Genomic DNA, 20,396 nt, shown 5'->3' on the forward strand with positions numbered 1-20,396 from the left:
AAGAAAATACCGGGCAGGGCACTAGGACACAAGACAAACAATAGAGGCCTATAGAAGATGAGAACTACCATTCTTTAGTTCTCTCAGACACGAATGTCACTAGCATAAATGCAACAGAAGCTGTTATCTAGTCTAGCTCCACGGTTCACAGTTATTAACAAAACCATACGATATACTGCTATGAAGATAACTGCAGTTTACAAATACACCAGCGTTATACACTGTAATAACATATTAACTGAGTGAAGACAAGCATTGTACTTACCTAATTCAGCAGTACAAAGCTATTTATCCCTGAAGCTTTGACATAGCAGTTTTTTCTTGGTTTTTGTGATGCCAATAAGACTTTTTTCCATACAAGATTAAGAAAAATTTAGTATAGCTGCACATTGATTTTGCCCACAGCTAAATGTGAAAACCTGTTCAGCTGCTGAATAGAATTCTTGAATTTCTAAATCCCAGTCATATTTAAGCCAGATTTCATAAAACCTCTAATGCTAATTCTCATTCATCCTCCTAGAACACCACATTATTTACTTTTCCATGAACTGGGTTATCACAGCCATAAAATCTTGTAAGAGAACTATATTCATAAAAGAGTAATTTTACAATGAAAGCAAATATTAAGTACTGTCTGTTTTAATGCCTCTAACAAAACTATTGCAAAATTGTGAGAAATCGTTGCTTTAGAAAAGGCATTTTGTAAAGCGATGAGTTTTGGTTTACTTAATTAGGTTTTACAAAATTCTCTTAAGGGAAAAAGCTCGAATGATCTGAACTTCCTCTGATGATCAGTTAGCTTTCAATCATTAGCAAAGACTTTAGCTTTAAGCTAAAACATGAAAACTGATGTTTTCCCCCTGCTTCTCTCAGTGCAGCTCAAAGCAAGTTAACAGAACTTCTCATTCTTTTTTCCAGGTAGGCTTGAGGATGGTGTCAGTGAAAAGGTACTTAACTGAAAATTGAGAAAATGAATGAAAGTTTTTATAATCAAACTGAGAGTTTTTCTTAAAAAATGGCCTGAACTTACATGCCTTATATCAGAATATCTAAAGCTATTAAAAATGCTAATTCTCAGCTTTTAAAAAAACAAAAAATGCCTTATATAAGCAAAACTGACTTAACATAAGATTATTCTTCATATATAAATGTAAAGCATTTTGCATATATTCCACTGATGCAAATGCTGTAACCTATGCTTACAGATTTCTCTTTTTTTTTTTTTTTTTGGAAGTAGGATGTGTATAGGGACAAACCACCCCAAGATCACTTCTCCTCCACTCAGAATACAAGTTGGTGCATTTTGCCCTTTGCTTCATCTGATGGGACAGTACCGGAATACCACTTTGCAACTCTGATGTCTATCTGCAAGCATCTTCACATTCACAAGCCTGAAAAATCTTTTAAAGATAGCAGTCTCCACCAATTACAACTTAAATACAAATACCTCTTATAAAAGTGGACATGAAAAGTAATACCCTGGAAAATGAGATGCAAGCCAGGCTATCATAACCAACGTTTGCCAGCTCAGAGCTGAATACACATTCTTTTCCCACGTGAACGGTGTCACTTTCCTCCAATGCAACATATAATTTATCCACTGGCTTGCAGATTAGTTTTTCCACCATCCCCATGGAATTCAGGAAAAAGTGTCCCTTCTGCACCATTCTGCAACTTCCTGAAACCCTCCAGTTACACAGTACCTGAACAAACTACTACTTCCTCCACAAAAAAGATGTTCAGAGCAGTTACCACATAACAAAATCTACAGATCTGCCTTTATGTTCTCATACGTCATTCAATAGGTTCTGGACCTGGATGTATTCACTCAAATGCCAAAATGCCCTCTATCCTCTCTAGTTTCCAACAGGAAATCCAGAAGATTGTTCCAGGACAATATGTATAGGACAAAAGGATCGAGGGGCACAACCAATTATCAGAATATGCTTAATTGCATCTATAACATGGTATTACTTTTGAAACAGACAGAAGTTCAAAAGAGGACTGTGTTCACACATAAGCAAGGGAACCTCCTCACAACAGGAGACAGCAAACTGGACAAAGGGAGAGATGTGTATTTGATAATTTAGGAAGTAATGGACAGAAACACTATCGCATGTTAAACATAAAGCATAACATCTTATATGATGAGCTATAGAAACATGATGCTGAGGACCTTAAAAAGTAGCTTATCTGATGCAATAGAAAAAGGGGAAGCCAGTGAAAGCAATGTAATGTAACAGGTAACAAGATCAAATTTAAAAAAAAAAATCTCTTCACCATTTTCAGTAAGCAGCATGTATCAAAATAAGAAAAACATTGCAGTTATCGAGAAGTGAGGCTAACACCAAAGTGTGTATTTTGACTGTGGGAGCAAATAAAAAAAGAACCTATCTGATGCCACGAAGGAAAAGTTATATGAACACTTTCTATATGTACTTATGTTGAGGTGCTAACAAAAACCCAAAGATAAAAAGTTTACTTTAAGATTTGTGCTGTATGATTGAAGGAATTAATTTTAAATGTACACAGGAAAACTGCATTTTGGCTCCCATGTAAAACCAGCTTGCAATTGGCAAAGGCTGTGATTATTCAGCTAGAAAAAAAAGCAAGTGAAAAACCGCAACCAAGTTTCAAAAAGTGCACATCTTAAAATAATTTTTCTAAAGCATTTAATCCATGACAGATCCAAATTGTAGAGCAATTATGTCCCCTCCCTACAAAATTTAAAATGGCTGAAGACACGCTAACTTATGAAAAAACATTGAACAGAAAAGACAGTGAAATGAAGTACCACAGAGATGATTTTAAAGTTGTATTCTATGCGGTGAATAGTACTTAAAATCATCAATGGAAAAATCCTCTCCATCAGCTGAATCAAAATGTTTTACCAATGAATACTATGCTTGGTAAGAATTTGACCAGAAAAGATAAAAACATGGTCTTTTGTGTCCTATTAAATACTATGGAGAAGTATTTAGTCAAGTTAGCATATTTCTTTCTTGAGTCACTGCTCACTTTTCAGAATACAGCCTGAACACTGCTATTCCAAATGGTCTGTTCCTCCTTGCATCCTTCCTTGACATTATTTCCTCTGAATGAGCATCATCACTGTATTTTCCTTTAGAGATTTCTTCCTTTCCCAAAGTTTGAGTACATGCAGCAAAATCTTCCCTCTGGTTAGGAACAATCCTTGTCCCTTCTTATTCTTTCAAACACGTACATTAATCACAAGCTATGTCTATAATGACTCACTAGATTACTGCAGTGGCTTAACCCTGGCTGGCTGCCAGACCCCCACCCAGCTGCTCTCTCACTCCCCCTCCTCAGCTGTACAGGGGAAGAAAATAAGATGAAAAGCTCGTGGGTCAAGATAAAGACAGGGAGATCACTTACCTACTGCCATCATGGGCAAAACAGACTCGATATGGTGCAAATTAATTTAATTTATTGCCAGAGTTAAATGGTGAGAAACAGACAAAACTAAAAACACAGGCACAGGGGGATGGGGAATGAGGGCTGTGGTCAGTCCATAACACTAATTCTGCTGCTCCTTCCTCACACTCTTCCCTGGCTCCAGCATGGATCTTCTCCATGCCCGCAGTCCTTCAGGGTAAACCTGCTCCAGCGTGAGCTCTCCACAGGCTGCAGCCTCCTTCAGGGCATATCCAGCTGCCATGGTAGGGTCCTCCACAGGCTGCAGTGTGGACATCTGTTCTGGTGTGGTCTTCTCCACAGGCTGCAGGGAAATGCCTCTTGCACAGTACTGTCCTCCACAGGCTGCAGGGAATTTCTGCTCAGCGCCTGGAGCACCTCCTCCCCCCTCCTCCTGCTCTCACCTCAGTGCTCGCAGGGCTGTTTCTCACACCTTTTCCTCACTGCTCTCTCTCTCACACCTTTTCCTCACACCTCTCTTTCACACACTGCTGAGCACCATTTTTGCCCTTTAACTATGTTTACCCCGAGGTGCCACCATGGTGGCTGAGGGGCTCAGCTGTGCCCTGCAGTGGGTCCACTGGAGCCAGCTGGAACCAGCCACATCCAGTGCAGGGCAACCTGGTCTCTCCTCAAAGAGGCTGCCTGGCAGCCCCCACCCTTGCCATGAACAGCCAGTGCAATTATAAAAGTCCATCAAGATCCTTTTGTTTCTATGAGTTATTTTTGAAGACACTTGGCCTTAGAAGTATAAAGTGACTAAAGTCATTACTTTAATTTTGCAAGGGTTTTTTTTAATATCATTAACTATCCTAGATGTAACTGTCAGGGTGGAGCAACTTAGAGAAAGCGTTATACTTCATTGTTTATAATAAATTTTATTTAAAAAGTACTGAAAACCCAAGAGATGTTGCAAGTTCTAATTCACTTTATTTGTAATACTTCCCCCCCAAAACAAAATCCAAGTAGATCCACAAATCTGGGGAATTAGGGTCTGCCAAAATTCACAACAGAAAATTCTGGTTTCCCTTTCTGAATTCCAAAATCCAGGCAAAACCTCATAGAAACATTGGACTAGGATGTCTTGCCTTTCCTTGCTGTTATTCTTAAGCAATAACATGCTTAAGTTACATGAGCTGGCTTTATTGGTTTTTACAGGATATAGGAAAACCTTACTGCAAACAAGCAACTAAACAAGATGGCTTTATGCCTACCAAAATAGTGATGATCCTTTTAGGTGGCAAAACATGGGACACCTAATTGTTTGCTCATTACTATATTAAAAAGAAAACTTTCTCATAATGGTACATTTACACATGTAGAAAAATCTTATCAAGAAAATCAGCTTAAAAATTTAAAAGCCTATTAGATGTTTTTACATTCTTTGCTACTACCCAAATATTTCACTTCAGGTCTTAGGATATTTGCCTTTCAAAATGCCTTTCAACACTGCTTTTTCTTTTAGATAATAATCTTATCTTTCCAAAACCCAGCTACAGTAGAGGCCCACTGCACCCATGGAAGTAGAAGCATGCTAAGTAGAACTTAGTATTAGCTTGTTAGCATGCTATGCAAACTTTAAAATTAGCTTGCTTTAATCCATTGCAAAGAAGCTCTCTCATTGGAGAATTGCCTTTTTAAGTCTGGAACAAGCACACACTCTATGTGTTACTTTAGCAGTGAAACCACATTTAAAATTTGAAACCTACAGTTCTCAAGAGCAAACCTGGTCAATCTGGTTTTCTGCACACCCAGCAGAGAGGTTCAGAGGCAGGAGCAATCCTATAAAAATAATTTTCAGATTTTTTGTGGGGAATCAACTATCATATAGTCTTACAGTACTCAATTTGTTAATTAATATTTTATCCAATTGTTTCCAAGTTAATAATGTGGAATTACTATGCAGTATCGAGTCATGCTGTATTGGCTTGTATGTAAACACAGCTCTGACACATGCTATTCCCAACTGCCTACTGAAAAACCAATGACTTGTAATAGCAAGATCTAGAGTATAACAAATGTGCACTTGAAATATCAGCTAAACTTCAGTCAAAGACATGGAATGGCACTATGTTATTAAAAGAAATGAGGGCAAGACTGAAATAGTTGTAAAACAGCATATGCACACAGCCATTACCTAAAGTGATCTACTAGTGACTGTAGATAACCTGTGTAAGAGCTGCATGGATTAGTGATAGGGTATTAACAGATTTAGATATGCACCATGAGAAATCAGGATATAACTAATGGGCCTGCCCTGTTTGAACACAGTCTGAAGAATCCTGAACTTCATCGAAGTCATAACAACTTGCCTTTAGAGCTAATGACTCAGTTAATGACTCCAGGATATGAGATACTGGAAATGGAAGCGTACATGTTGTCACTTCGGTGGGAAGCAAACCAGAGAACTGAGTCTCCTGCAGAAAAATGCATACAATGCTTCTCAGGTATCCATTAGGAGCAAAATATTTGCATTATCCACCAACATCATGCACCAGCCATGGAAAAAAAATCAGAATTATACCACCTGGAAAAAACATCTGCTTAGAATTGATTTGAAATCACCAAGTTAAAATCCTTAGGAACCTCATCACACACAGCAAGAAACTAGAGTTACTAATCAGGCAGGAAGCAAGGCAGCTTCGTATCAACTTCAGAGAATGCAGAAACCCTGTGTGTCACTTTTTAAAAAAAAAAATTATAGTTTATATTTATATATATATTTATATTTTTATATATTAAAAAATATATAATAAAGTTTAAACTTTATTTTTATAGGACAGTCAAATATAGGAGCTGGGATCACATAAACACTGCTGCACCTCTAAAATCACTATTTGTGTATTGATTAGCTTCGTTGTACCTCATACTATGTACTGCAGTGTGCCATGGAAGACCCCAAAGCTGTACATATACCAGCAGCAACAGTACAATATGGATTTCACAAAACCATGAGGCAACACCCAGAGAAGATGCTCTACGCTAAGAGAAAAGCCATGCTTTGCACCGCTACTTTGAGCTGGCAGAGAGAGTAGAGCACCCTGGACTTAGACTCATGGTGATGGGAATGGAAAGTTCCCATCCTATGAAAGCAGTGGAGCTGCTGCTGTATATGTGAAAGCACCACACTGAGACGTAACATTAGCTTGGTTTGAATCCAAACATAGGCAACTTAATACAGTGCAACTGTATAAGCTTTTCTATAAATGCAGTGTTAACATTACTAGCAACAGGCCTTATGTCAACTATGCAAGGCCACAGTACTGATCTGTAAGGCTCATTATCAACTTATTATGAAAACTGGCTCTGTGAACTAGACCTTGGCACCAGGTGTCTCTTGTTATGATGTATAACTTAAGCATGAGATAACAAAGGCCTTGAAAATATGGACACAGATTAAAAGCAGAGACCACAGAACCATAAACAACTCATTAATGGTCAATTACTGGTCAGTGAAAAAGTGCAACCTCCAGAGCTGGGAAGGCTGTTTTTGTTCTAAGTAGCAGCAGCTGCACAAGGGAAAAAAACCCAAACAGCTGAGCAACAGGGCAAGGCACCTGCTGCAGCCTGGTAAAGTAGCATCTCCCCAGCATCACACCACATGTAGTCCAGGACCAGGAGCCTCATTTTATAAAAGATCCTAAATTGAGGGGGGCAGGTTGGCAGAAGAGGATGCCTTCTTCAATTCTGTCCCTGTCCTGTCATCCACCTCCCTCCACCCCTTACTGAAAAGCTCTTCAGTCAGGTTACCTTGACCTCAGCAACTAGGACCATCAGGAACAAAGATACTAGGCTAGCTATATGGTACTGGCTACATGGTACTGCATACTTACAGCCAATTTAGGATATGTCAGATATAAGACTGACTGCTTTGAATACATAATGATAATTGTTAGTGTGTAAGAACTAATGTATAGTGATAATTAACAATGGGTAAGAACTAATTACAAGCACAAGGCATACTGCTAATGAATGTTAGCCTAAAAGCTTTCATTCTAAAGTTTAAAACTGACCTGTTTTGTCAGTATAAACTCTCCCATCACAGCTATCTCTAATTCCTTGATATATATGTAATTGTATTTGTGTACATATATATCTATATATGCACACACATTTAGTTGTGAAAGAGCTTAAAAAGAGAGCTTAAGAAAAAGAGCAACTTTTCTCCTTAAAAAAGAGCAACTTAAAAAGCTTTAAGAATATATTAGACACTAGTCACAATACAGTCTGGGTTAAGCGCCTGGAGACATGGGGTAGCGAATTCTGTTCCAACTGGTCCTCTTAACTGAGAAATGGTGGACTTCAATTGAGTGGAAAGATACCCCAAACAGCCTAAGAAGTGGCTGTAGTCGGCCAGAATATTTGATCTAATCCACATTGATTGGAATTCATGAGGAACATGGCAAAAGCAGCAACTGTATGCCTAAAAGAGGAGGCAAAAAGATGAACTGCGAGAAGCAATAACAACACTCAAGTAGTCATCTGTGAAGAACAATTGTGATTGTATGAATAGAAGCGAAAGGCTAAGCTAGCAACTTTAGGAGGCAGTAAAACAGGAGATGGCCTGGTCCAGTTGCATATTAGTAGGTAAAAAAAGAGTATGCTGACCTTTTCACTTAGCATTCTAGGAATGCGTATCAGAAAGTGAGGTCTGGTATTGTACAAATCCTCAATAGAGATGTTAAAAATGTCATTAATGGCTATCACAAGACAGATCAGATAATCAACAGCAGGTTGCCTAGCAGGACTGTTGAGCAACACTACAACCCCGGAGAGGGGTGACATATGAACCAATTGTATCCATGAACAATAAATCAACTATAAATCAATCTTATGAAGATGCACAGGAATTCCGATTGAGCAAGAATAAGGATTGCAAATACCACAGAAAAATTTGCTGAGGTATAAAATCGTAGCTTTAACACCAAATGCAAACACTGGAATTATTTAAGGCTTGGTATAGCATCCATAGGAAATGCTCCACAGCATGAAAATGCTTCGATGTAAATCATGGGCAGGAATTACGATCCTTAAGTGGATGTCAAATCATCAACACTGCTAAAACTTGACTAATTCTCTTAATAAATAAAGTCAAGTGGGGGAATGATATTCTAATTGATAATAAAAAGTTGACAGAAGTACTGTTGGATTACAGCCCTAATTTCAAGTGTGTGGTAACACATGACTAGAAGTACTAAAGCTGAATTCTTCAGCAATATTAAGTAATCCTAAAATATTTGGTTAATACACATCACTGTTTTTTTTTTTTCACATCTTAATCATTATGGAACTCTTCATCATAATATGAAGAACAGTCTCACCTGAGCTGATCTGGATGTGTATTTTTCCACTTCTGATTTAATTTCCTCAATACATACTAAGGAAGAAATCTTCCATTTCTCAACCCTGCCAAATAATTGCTTTTTGCTTGCCAAGGCTACTAGCACTCTATAGCGCTTTGATAAATACAGGGCAACGTTCTGACATTTTCACTTTGAACATCAACTCATCCATTGCTGGTTCAGATAACACAAAAGACATATACAAATTTGTACAGAGGATGTGAATGCTAAAAATAGTTGTCCAGGAGAATCCCATGTTCCAAGCAACTTCTGCCTGCTGCACCAGCACCGGCCCAGTATCATTACCTCCCAGGCATCAACTCCCTTTCTCTTCCTCACTCTCCTGTTGGTCTTTGGCATCTTTCTCTCCAGAACACAATCACTTCGGGCCTTTCACATACGAGTAGAGCATTCCTGACCCCACTTGCCTCTGTCTAGAATATCCATTCAGATTTCTCTGCTATCTAGCCAAGATTTTCCACCAGTCTGGATTTAGCTACTTGATTATTTAAGGCACACACCAAAGCCTTAAAGTACTAATTGCCATATGTTCTAAATAAACCCCTATCTAGTTAGGGCTTGTATTCTCTGCCTTAGTTTACTCAGGTCATCTTTTTAACAGCAATTAAGGCTGAGGAAGCACTTTATCAAATTACATAAAATGAATAAATGCTCATCACATCATACTAAACCAGATTGTTTTCCAACCTCAGACAGCTGGAAACAATATTTCCCCATTTAATTAGCAATTATTACAACTTTACTGTAGCAAGTATTTCTGTCCAGGGCACAGATTTATAACTTAGCTTTTTTAATAAAGCCTTTCACCAACTAAAAGCTATCAGTTCCCATTCAACTTAACTAGCAACAGACTGAATTAAACCTATTAGTAGATAAAAGCTGCAATTACATAATTCTTTTATCATAAGCAGGTCTGTTAGCAAGATCAAAGTTAGGAGCAGTAGCCAGAAAAAAGCAAATCCAAAGTTTACCCACATTAATCCTCCAAGTGGATCCACTTCTATACACTACCACTCCAACTGCTTCCAAAATACTGTTACATTTCACATTGTATAAAATTTAAAAGAAACATGCCAACGTACTGCTAATGTCAAGGTAAATTTTTGAAAGTCCATTTTGCAAGACATGATTCTTCATGCTAAAAGTGTTTTAAACAATACTACTAAGAATATTTCTCTAGCACTGACATTTCCTTCAATTAAAAATACACCTCTTTATTCTAAAACTTAAATATTTGTAGAGTTTAAAGTTTCTGCGAAAAAAGCCCTTATAGGAAGCTTCTGTATCTGTTTAAATTGACAAATGCATGAAGCATCCTCTGTTAACTTGTCAATCTATTTTTAAAAATGTCAATCTGTACTTCCTCTCACAAGTGCCCAATTATTAATGTTGACCAGCGTCATACTATAAATAAACCAGAAATACTGCTAGAGCGAAGAAGGGCAGCTGTTTAACTCATTGTATCTTTAAAATGTTTTTTTTTCTTATTAGTGGCTGATTACTGGAAAAAAACATCTCACTTGTTCTTCAGACTATATGTAAGGAAATGAGAAGCTTAAAATTGGAAACTGACAGTTTAGCTCTTTCATGTATAGCATTCTTATTCTTTTCATAAACTGGAGCTAACACATGTTTATACCAGCCCTAATTTATAACATGAATATTTATTAAGTTCTTCACAATAGCAATCTATTGTTTAGGAAAAAAAAGCTAAGACAATTCACTAAGCTGTCTCAGGCAGACTTTAGTTTTCTTTCTTTTTGCCTGTCCTGAGCTCTAGATATTCACAATAGATACTCAAGAAATCCACTTTCAGAAGTCCATTCTCGAGGGGAATGGCTTGCAACTTGTATATTAATATAAAACATCGTTACTGTCTTCATTAAGCAACAGTGCTTTCTAATTACTGTTTCTGGAAAAAAAAACCCTAGTTTACTGAAAATATCTCCATCATGCAAACTGATTTTATTGCTCAATCCTGGTCCAGGCATTTCCCCAGAACTGTCTAAATGTCTCTTTACAACACAATAAAAACAAAGTGTTCTAAAAAAAAAAAAAAAAAGACTACTAACCTATAGCATGTTTCCATTAAGATTTTTACATGAGTATGCATCATTACAGTATAACCAAAACCAAGGAAAATCACTGCATCACAGTTATTGCATCTTAAGCTACCAAATTAGAAATCAAGAAGTTTTTCTACAGCAGTAATATATACAGAAAGGAAGATGAAGACCAACCACTGGATTAAAAGAACATGGCAAGTATAGATCCTATCTGAAGAAAAGCTGAAGGTTAAGTTGGAACATAAGCTTTTGGAACTCTTCCTGTATAGGTAGTCACCTCTAGTGACAAAAAAATATGAAGTTCACACATGGCTGAGTTTAAGCATCCTTAAAATTTATCAAGCATGACATTTCTCTAAGCATTTTTCAAGATCCTCCATATGAGTCCACACAGAAGAGCTATCCTGACAGCCAAATCCTTTCTGGAAAAACCCTAGAACTCATGAGATAAATACTTCATTGTTAAGAATTTGTAAACAGTTTGAAAATCTATTAATATAAATTACCACCAGGATTAAATTAGTGCTGGCCTTTCTGTGAGACTGCTTGAAGTGGGGGGGCACAGCAGATGACCTCAAGAGTTCCCTTCCAGCTTAAGTTATTCTATGCATAACATGTTATTCTTGATATATCACACTGTGACTGCATGAGTTAGTGCAAATCACTCTGTACAAAAGCAGCGATGCCACTATCAGAACAGACACAGTCATCAAAGTAAAGACAGTACAAGCTGAAAGGCCAGTTTGCCTGGAAGTTGGACTTCCAGCTCTACAGAGCATTTCAGTTTGTTCTCTTAATGACAGATCCCAGACCTTCCAACTCCAAAGCTGAATCCCACAGATCCACCACTATAGGACTGCCATCAACATCCACTCCTAATCGTGGACACCGAAGTCACCATTGAAAGTTTGACTTTAGGAATGAAAGAACTACAAAGCTTTACAGTAATGAAGGGTAGCTTTAATAAACACCATCTGGCATTGACAACCAACTAGAGCAGTAATTTAGGATGTCCAAGCTAGATTAATATAACAAAGCTCAAATCTGTGCATATATGAACTTTTTGTAATACCCATAATTTCTTCTCATCCCTTGACCATGTAGCAGAACTTTTAACTTGAGTTCAAGCTTCCACCCTGTTATAAACCAATTAAACACCTTTGAGGTGTTTTTCCTTATCTGGCTAAAAGCAACTCAGTTAGCATCATGTCTTGACTTTCACTGTCCTCCCCCATAACTTAATTCACATGGCCAGTTCTTGACAGTTCATTACTTGATGTAATCCAGTGAGCATACAATAAATATTCATCCTTTAGCCCTCTATTCCAGAGAAATCAGCTCTTTTCAGTCCCAGTGGTTAATATAGCAAGTAGTCCAACCAGACCACATCTTTTTCATTCAATTAAAGACTATTTTTACAGGAACCTACCTGTTTTGGAGGGATGACATAATTCTACATTTGAAATATCTGAAGAAGCTATTTTAACAAGCTAATTTAACAAATCTTTCTCTCATTCAAAGAGGGGAGAGACAAGTGTCTTAAATCCCTGTAGAATTATCTGTCTACCAATCTCTGCCCAATGTGATAGGAATGATAAAACAAGAGCAGAAGCAACGGCAGCTTTCTGAATACAACATTCATGTATCAATACTATGACTTATCATTAGGCTGATCTTCATTGCTGGAGGTAAAGTAAGACTACTCAGTGACAGCAACTTTCCAAAGTTATGCTTATACATCAACAAAACATGGACATTCTATACTACTAGTAGCACTAATTACGCACAGAAAATCATTACATTCCCCTTTGAATCCAAACACGCATACCTAATCTGAGTGCCTAAAAGAAAGCTTCATGAAAATCCAATCACCCCCTCCTACAAGGAAACATTATCCACTTATGTCCTGCTTTGTAGTGAAGGAAAACTTACTGCAATACACCAGGTTAGGAGATAGGTACTTACTATGCCTGACTCCAGATCAGCAAGATAAAGGAAAACTAAACTTACAGTATAGTGAAAGACTGTTGAAAAATATTCAAGGTTAAGATCCCAACTACATCAGTGCTACTGAACATTAAGCCAGTAAGAAACTTTACTTCCCCTCTCTACCAAAGTAATCACAAGACATACAGTAAAGAGTAAGTTCCACAGACAGCAAAAGTAGTTTTCACACATTATCATCTCAATATTTATTTTATCACCTATTGGTGTTCTCCTGTACATTTAAATACATGCTAGTAACCTTATAGTTAGTAAGATCTACAAGGACATGAAAGTAAAGATTAACTATGTACCTCAGGAAGAATATTTTAAACATTTATCTTTGAGCATAATTAATTTTCTATTGAAAACATAGGTTTAAAAAAAAATATTCAATTTGCTACCAAACAACTGTCAAACCAGAAGTATTCATGCTAAAACTCTGGCCTAGAAAAATAACTTCTGAAAAATAAAAAGAGAATAATTGCATGACAGTTTCAAAAGTAAATTCTATATCCTAGAGACATGAAATGATTCAATAGTATTCCTGAACCTCTAATACTTACACAACAATCACTTTAACTGCAGCTAGAAATAATCAACAGTTTACTAGCTTTCAGAGATGCCATCTCAAACCACAATGAAGCAATTAAACTGTCAAATACTACTCACAAAGCATGACCCTGAATAAAAATAGAACTAAAATACCAGATTAACTTTTAGAACTGTGCCCATTTATTATTCTTTCTCCAACTCCGTACTTTCTTTCTCAATGTACCCAAGAAGCTCAAGAACTGCAAAAAATGCAACAATTTAACTCCAGGTTACAAGATATAACAAGTGCCAGAGAGAAGAGGAAAAAAGCTATCTATAAGAAGTTCCAGTGTTACACACTTCCTAGTCAGAAGATAAGCTCGCTAACTTCCCTTCACAAAGTGCAATATACCAAAACATTCCAGCAGCAACAGCAGCATCACTCTACAGCATGCTTCCAGACATCCCTTGGCCTACCTTCTTGCCACCACCTTCCTGTCTCTGCCTGGCTGGCATGTTAAGCCTCTTGCTAGTGAATTTGAGACCTTTTCGGAAGTTCTGATGAGAGGCTGGTACTACTACAGACTGCCAAAAGTACGCTTAAGTCAGAACTCCTAGAGACTGTTGTTCTGCATCAGATATTCTTAAGTCAAATCTTGAGCAAGTTTTAAAAGTTTAAGCAGTTTAAAAAAGAGTTTTACAATAAATGAGGTGATCTGTTTTAATTTTTAGATGACTGCAAGACCTGTCAGACATCTAAATGTAAAAATCTGCTCTTTCTTCACAAGCTTTTTTCCAAAATGCATACAGTTGATATAATCAATCCAGTCTTTTTTTTTTTCAAAATAAGATGTGTTTAATAAAATTCTATTTGTAAGCTGAATGTTAGTAAGAATGAAAACTTCTCATTTGTCATCCTTAATTCAGTTTGAAAAAACACATTCAGTGGAATAAGAACATAAATAGTAAGATTTAACACTACTACTCTAGGAACTTGTGTGCTACAAAGAAGTTCAGCTATTTTTTCCCTAAATCACATAACTGGACTATTTAACAGTAACACAGAAAAGCTGCAGCATGCTTTTTGGCAAGCATTAGTCATAATTAATACATATAATAATTCTGAAAGCCACAAGAAGCAGATTCTTTTCTTTATCTTCTAATGCCAATTCATCTTCATGACATTTCATTTTTCTGCAGGCTCTTTATTCTTACCAGTGTAATACCGGATCTTTTAGCATTAGACAAAAACAGCAACACACTAACTTGTTCAGAGGAGGAAGCACGTAGAACATTTTCTTTTGGAAGTGTTCTATACAGTCATGTTCAAAAAGTACATCCAAAGAACTACTACCCTCTCTCTCTAGTGCAAAGTGTAAAGACTGTGATGGATGGCACCTGCTTTGGGAAGTTGGTCTGGGTTCTTAGACCGACCCCTGGAAAAACTGCAGCCTCCAGAGGCAAACTGTATCACTACGCACAGAAATCTCTAACATAAGAGATGAAAAGCTACTTACTGCAGCCGCAAATGAGAACAGCTTGTTTTCTTATTAGGAACTCTTTGCCCTCCTCCACAGTGTTCCACTGATACCACTAACTTTCATAACAGATGACCTAACAGAATTTGCCATATCCATGTTTGCTTTCACCAGACATTAGCCTACAAATATGTAACACCTCAAAACATGAAAAGATGGCAATAATGAAATAGCACTTACTGTAATCACAGCCTTGCTCAGACAGATAGAGCCTCTGCAGCCATACTCTGTTTCATCTTCAGACTTGTAATAACTGAGTGTGTTGCTTTTCAGAACTACCCATCGATCCTGCCACCCATGAATGTAGTTGGTCCACTGTAAAAAAAAAAAATAATCCAAAGATCAGCTAATAGAAAAATAACAATAAAACACAGTGTGGCTGATATTTCTCAAGCTTTCAAGCACCAGGAGAAAAAAAGCAACTTATTTTTAGAAGTTCTTCCCAATTGAGAACTTTATTCTGCTCAGAGCTCCTAAAATAATTTTACAAAATCCTAAAGGTACTAAAAACCAGTTGTTTCAAATGAACAATAAGATAACAAATGTCTTGACCACAACTGCATTGCCAAGGCCAGTTAAAATAAAGGTAGTAAACACTGATGACACAAATTGAGGAAAGGGGGGGAGGGAAAAAAAATCAAACTTTAATCACTAAGGTGAGTTTAGCCACCTGATTTAAAATCTGGAGTTACACCAAAAGCCAAACTTAAGTGGAACATGAAATAATTTATTTTATATAAAAGTTAATTTCTACAAAAATTATCTTACTAAATTATCTAGTTCTCTTCATATAAATACAAACATGCCATTATCCCACAGTACAGTATATAACTTTTGTAGTGCCTAATCAGTTCTTTATCAATTTAATATTGCCCATAGATATTGCTTTAGGTTTTAATTCCTAACCACTTTCTCATTAAGAAGATACTTGCTTATCAGCAGACATCCAATCATCCTTTTGCTAGTTAGATTTTTCTAGGGACTCCACATTCACACATGGAATGAAACTGATACTCCAGGAACAAGTCCTGGATTCATTCTACAGAGATCTAGTAAGAAGTGACTAGAAGTTCTGGTTATTAATTGTATTGGGTTTGTGTGGCAAGGTTTTGGTATTGGGGGGGCTATAGGGGTGGCTTCTGTGAGAAGCTGCCAGAAGTGTCCCCTCTGTCCGATAAAGCCAATACCAGCTGGCTCCAAGTTGGACCTGCCGCTGGCCAAGGCCGAGCCCATCAGCGACAGCGGTAGCACCTCCAGGATAACGTATTTAAGGAAAGGAAAAAAAGTTATGGCGCGGTAGCAATTGCAGCCAGAGAGAGGAGTGAGAATATGTGACAGCAACAACTCTGCAGACACCAAGGTCAGTGAAGAAGGAGGGGGAGGAGGTGCTCCAGGCGCCAGAGCAGAGATTCCCCTGCAGCCCATCGTGAAGACCTTGGTGAGGCAGGCTGTACCCCTGCAGCCCATGGAGGTCCATGGTGGAGCAGATATCCCCTGCAGCCTGTGGAGGACTCCACGCTGGAGCAGGTGGATGCCCGAAAGAGGCTGTGACCCCGTGGGAAGCCCACACTGGAGCAGGCTCCTGGCAGGACCTGTGGACCCGTGGAGAGAGGGGCCCACGCTGGAGCAGGTTTGCTGGCAGGGCTTGTGACCCCACGGGGGACCCACGCTGGAGCAGTCTGTTCCTGAAGGACTGCACCCCGTGGAAGGGACCCACGCTGGAGCAGTTCATGAAGAACTGCAGCCTGTGGGAAGGACTCAGGTTGGAGAAGTTTGTGGAGGACTGTGTCCTGTAGGAGGGACCCCACGCTGGAGCAGGGGAAGAATCTGAGGAGTCCTCCCCCTGAGGAGGAAGGGGCAGCAGAAACAACGTGTGATGAACTGACTGCAACCCCCATTCCCCGTCCCCCTGTGCTGCTGGGGGGGGAGAAGGCAGAGAATTCAGGAATAAAGTTAAGCCCAGGAAGAAGGGCGGGGTGTGGGGGGAAGGTGTTTTTAAGATTTAGTTTTTATTTCTCATTATCCTACTCTGATTTGACTAGTAATAAATTAAATTAATTTTTTTTCCCCTCCAAATAGAGTCTGTTTTGCCCGTGACGGTAATTGCTGAGTGCTCTCCCTGTCCTTATGTCAACCCATGAGCTTTTTGTTGTATTTTCTCTCCCCTGCCCAGCTGAGGAGGGGAGTGATAGAGCAGCTTTGGTGGGCACCTTGCATCCAGCCAGGGTCAACCCACCACATTAATGTTCTATTTGAACATCTTCCCAACTGCACTTTGTAGAATCATACGACACTGACAGAACATCAGGACTGTTCTGTAACTCTGACTATACACTGCTGCTTGGTCTTGAATCACAGTGCAAAAATTATAAATTAGATAAAAATGGAAACAAAAGCATCGAAAATAATTTTATCATGCAAACATTTCTTTGATCATGACAACCATTCTTTGACAAAAAGCTCTAAGAAATAAGCTCTTTTTAGCATTTAGGTGTAACCATTATTCATCATTTTGTAATATATAAATGAGGGGGGAAGTCAACTAACAGGCTCGTTCGCACATTATACTACTCGTATTATTTAATACACGTCCCATAACTACATGTTAATTCTAGTAATAACAAGAGGAGGTCTAAGGAAAACAAATTCTATAGCTGAGAAATCCCTAACAATTTTCAAGCGTAGGTAAGACCTTGATTTGCTCTCCAAAGATAAAGCCCTTTTTGATCTCTTACTACACCAAATTGCTAAGTTCAGTATTTCTTAAAGAAAGCCTCAGCTGTGGTCAGTACATGAACAAGCACAAGCAGTCACGAAGTTATATTATTTCCTGCCTTCCTCTTTTCCCATCTCTCATGTTCCCAACTCCTCCCAGATATGAAAGGCAGAGTCCAAAGTTATCTTGGGCAAAAGAGCAAGAGACAGGGAGGAAAGCACCTTTCCTTCTTTGACAGAGTTAAGTGAGACAAATATAGCAGTCAATCTTGCATTTGCTGTTGCAATCAATGCTTGCTGTTGCAATCAAAATGTGCCATGAATTAAGAGGCTCCTTAAAGTATACTGAGCAGGCACAAGGTTTTGATGAAGAAAAGACCACTGATTTTTCAAGCATCTAGATTCTTATGCTTCAAGAAAGACTCTTCCACACTGAAGTTTTTTCTTCGTATCCACCTTAAAACTGTTAGCAAGAAATACAATGGAAAAAAGCCTAGAGTTCTGAAACATTTAAAGAGACCAGCAGGACGTACTTCTAATAAGCTTCTCTTATCAAATTACTCCGTTTCCTTCAAAGCTTCTCTCTTTACCAAAGGGCAGAACAACTGAAACGCTACTAAGCCCACAGAGAACTGCAGCCTATTTTTATGGCTTTAGAATTATGCACAATAAGCTATTAAAAATAGATATTTCCTTAGTAGAAAGTTTGCGTTGCTACCATTTCATCTTAATTAGTTTGTCTCAAGTATTACTGAGGCGTCACCTAACAAAAGGTAAACTTATCCCTCAAGCATATTCACTGCAACAGGTTTTACCGTACCTGACTATTGGGATTACATCCCATGTTCTCACAGGAAAGGCAGTGTCAGCTACACTCAGCATAATCATCCAGAAAAACAGAAAGTTTGCACACACCTAAGCTACAGAATGTCAGAAGCCACGGCTTCACCTGCTACACCAGTAAGAAACAGCACTTGGACTTAATAAAGTGTTTAATCTGCCAACATAAAAATCAGTTACATCCCACAAATTACAGCCCTTCTAATGATGGAAGCATCTAATCAAAGGAAAACTTTGCAATGGAAAAAAACCCAATAAAACTACATTAAACCAAACCCTCACATTTTTACTGCTGTAACATCTCACATACGACCCATCCTCCTTCTCCCCCATCCACTATTAGATGACAAGATCCTACAAATGAAAGCCAAGATCCTTCTTTTCTCCCAACCGTCTGGAAGGAGTTCACCAAGTCCCTCACAAAAAGCAGAATGCTAGCCCCGTTATGGCTGTTTTCTCAGCATCCAGGGCTGGTTTATGATCTCTGTATCCTGTGACCTGTGCCTCCTACACTGGCTTGTGTCCAGCCTTATCGTGTAGGGCAGGAAAAAAATTCAAAACATTGTGCTTATCTAAAGATATTTCAACATTATTCTGAAGGTACTTTCTGTAATAAAAAAAACCCTGCATTCAAACTTAGTAATTCAATATTCAACTTTAAAGTACTCCTAAAAATAAAATTTCCCAGTATCACCCGACACATACTTGCAAGTCATCTTATTTTCAGTGATAAAAGAGCAAAAAATTATGTTTATTTTTAAAAGGGGAAACAAGCTCTAGGGCCATTTTCCTTCCGCTCTTCCCCACCTCCCATATCTCTTGCTGCAGGAGTATTTTATTGCCCTGTTTAGACACTTGGGTCAAAGGCTGCGCCGCTCCGGTGCCCGCTCCTGGGGAGCGACCAGGGGCTGCGCCTGCCTTCGGGAGCTGCCGGGAGGCAAGCGGGCCTCCCGGGCCCGCCGCCGGCTCCGGCCAGGAGCCTGAGGCGCGGGGGAGACGCCCTCCCCCGGGGCACCCGGCCGCCTCCTCCCGGGCCCGGCTCTCCGGAACCTCACGCCGGGCAGCCAGCGGGCTCGGGGCGGGGGCAGGGGGCGGCAGGGACCCCCGGGCCGAGAGGCAACGACGCTTCCCCCTAGCCGCCCGGCCGGGCTGAAGCCGCGCCCGCGGCTCTCCCCCGAGGAAGGGCCATCTCCCGGCGTCGGGAGGGGCGGTCGGCAGCTGCGCAGAGGCGGGGGGCCCGGCGGCGGGGATGTGCCGGTGCCCGCGGCCGAGGGAGGGGGCGCGGGCGGTCGGCGCCGGGCGCCGCAGCGGCTGCCTGGCAGGCTCCCCGCCGTCAGGTGGCGGCTGCCCCGGCCGTGCCAGCGCCTCCCGCGGAGCCTCCCGGCCCCCCCCACCAGGCCCCTCCGCCGGCGCCGGGCGCCTCGGCCTGATCCTCCGGAGCGGGCAGGAGAGAGGCGGCCGGGGCTGACAGCCTTCGGCCAGCCGCGAAGCGGGGGGGGAGGGGAAGCGAGAGGCCGCGGGGCGCGGGCTGCGGGAAGGGGGAGAGGCGGCTTACCTTGCTGAGCACCCCGCAGAGCTCAACAGGCAGCCCGAGCTCGGTCTCGGGGTCCTCCTCGGAGCCGGAGGAATTCCAGCTCTGGTTGTCCGACATGGAGACCCGGGCCGCAGCCACCGCCGAGCAGGGAAGAGCCGAAGCGGCCCCCACCCACAGCAGCCTCAGCCTCCTCCTGCCGAAGGGCCGGCAGCGGCGGGCTCTACCTGCGCGGCACCGCTCCGCGGGTGCCACCAGCGCCGCCCGCCCCTGCCAGCGACCGGCCGGCGCCGAGGCACGCAGGCTCGGGCTTCCCCCTCACCGTAGCTCCGCAGCCCCCGCCCGCGGCAAGAGCCACAACATAGAGGTGGCGAGGGGAGGAGGGGCGAGC

At 40.3% G+C, this 20,396-nt stretch overlaps 1 protein-coding gene across 2 annotated transcripts in view; it reads right to left on the reverse strand.

Moving 5' to 3' along the window:
• Positions 1-20,396, reverse strand: part of CERT1 (ceramide transporter 1) — an 86,586-nt gene extending 66,190 nt beyond the window's left edge. The window contains exons 1-2 of one of the 2 annotated variants that reach the window (XM_050913277.1): positions 20,030-20,396; positions 15,100-15,234 (exon numbers count right to left, since the gene is read on the reverse strand). In XM_050913277.1, coding sequence (XP_050769234.1) covers positions 15,100-15,234; positions 20,030-20,125 — 231 coding nt within the window. In that variant the 5' untranslated portion in view covers positions 20,126-20,396. The remainder of the gene's footprint in view (positions 1-15,099; positions 15,235-20,029) is intronic. The other variant, XM_050913278.1, reaches the window with a different exon arrangement.

Source organism: Gymnogyps californianus, chromosome Z, assembly GCF_018139145.2.
Source record: "Gymnogyps californianus isolate 813 chromosome Z, ASM1813914v2, whole genome shotgun sequence".
Lineage (NCBI taxonomy): Eukaryota > Metazoa > Chordata > Aves > Accipitriformes > Cathartidae > Gymnogyps > Gymnogyps californianus.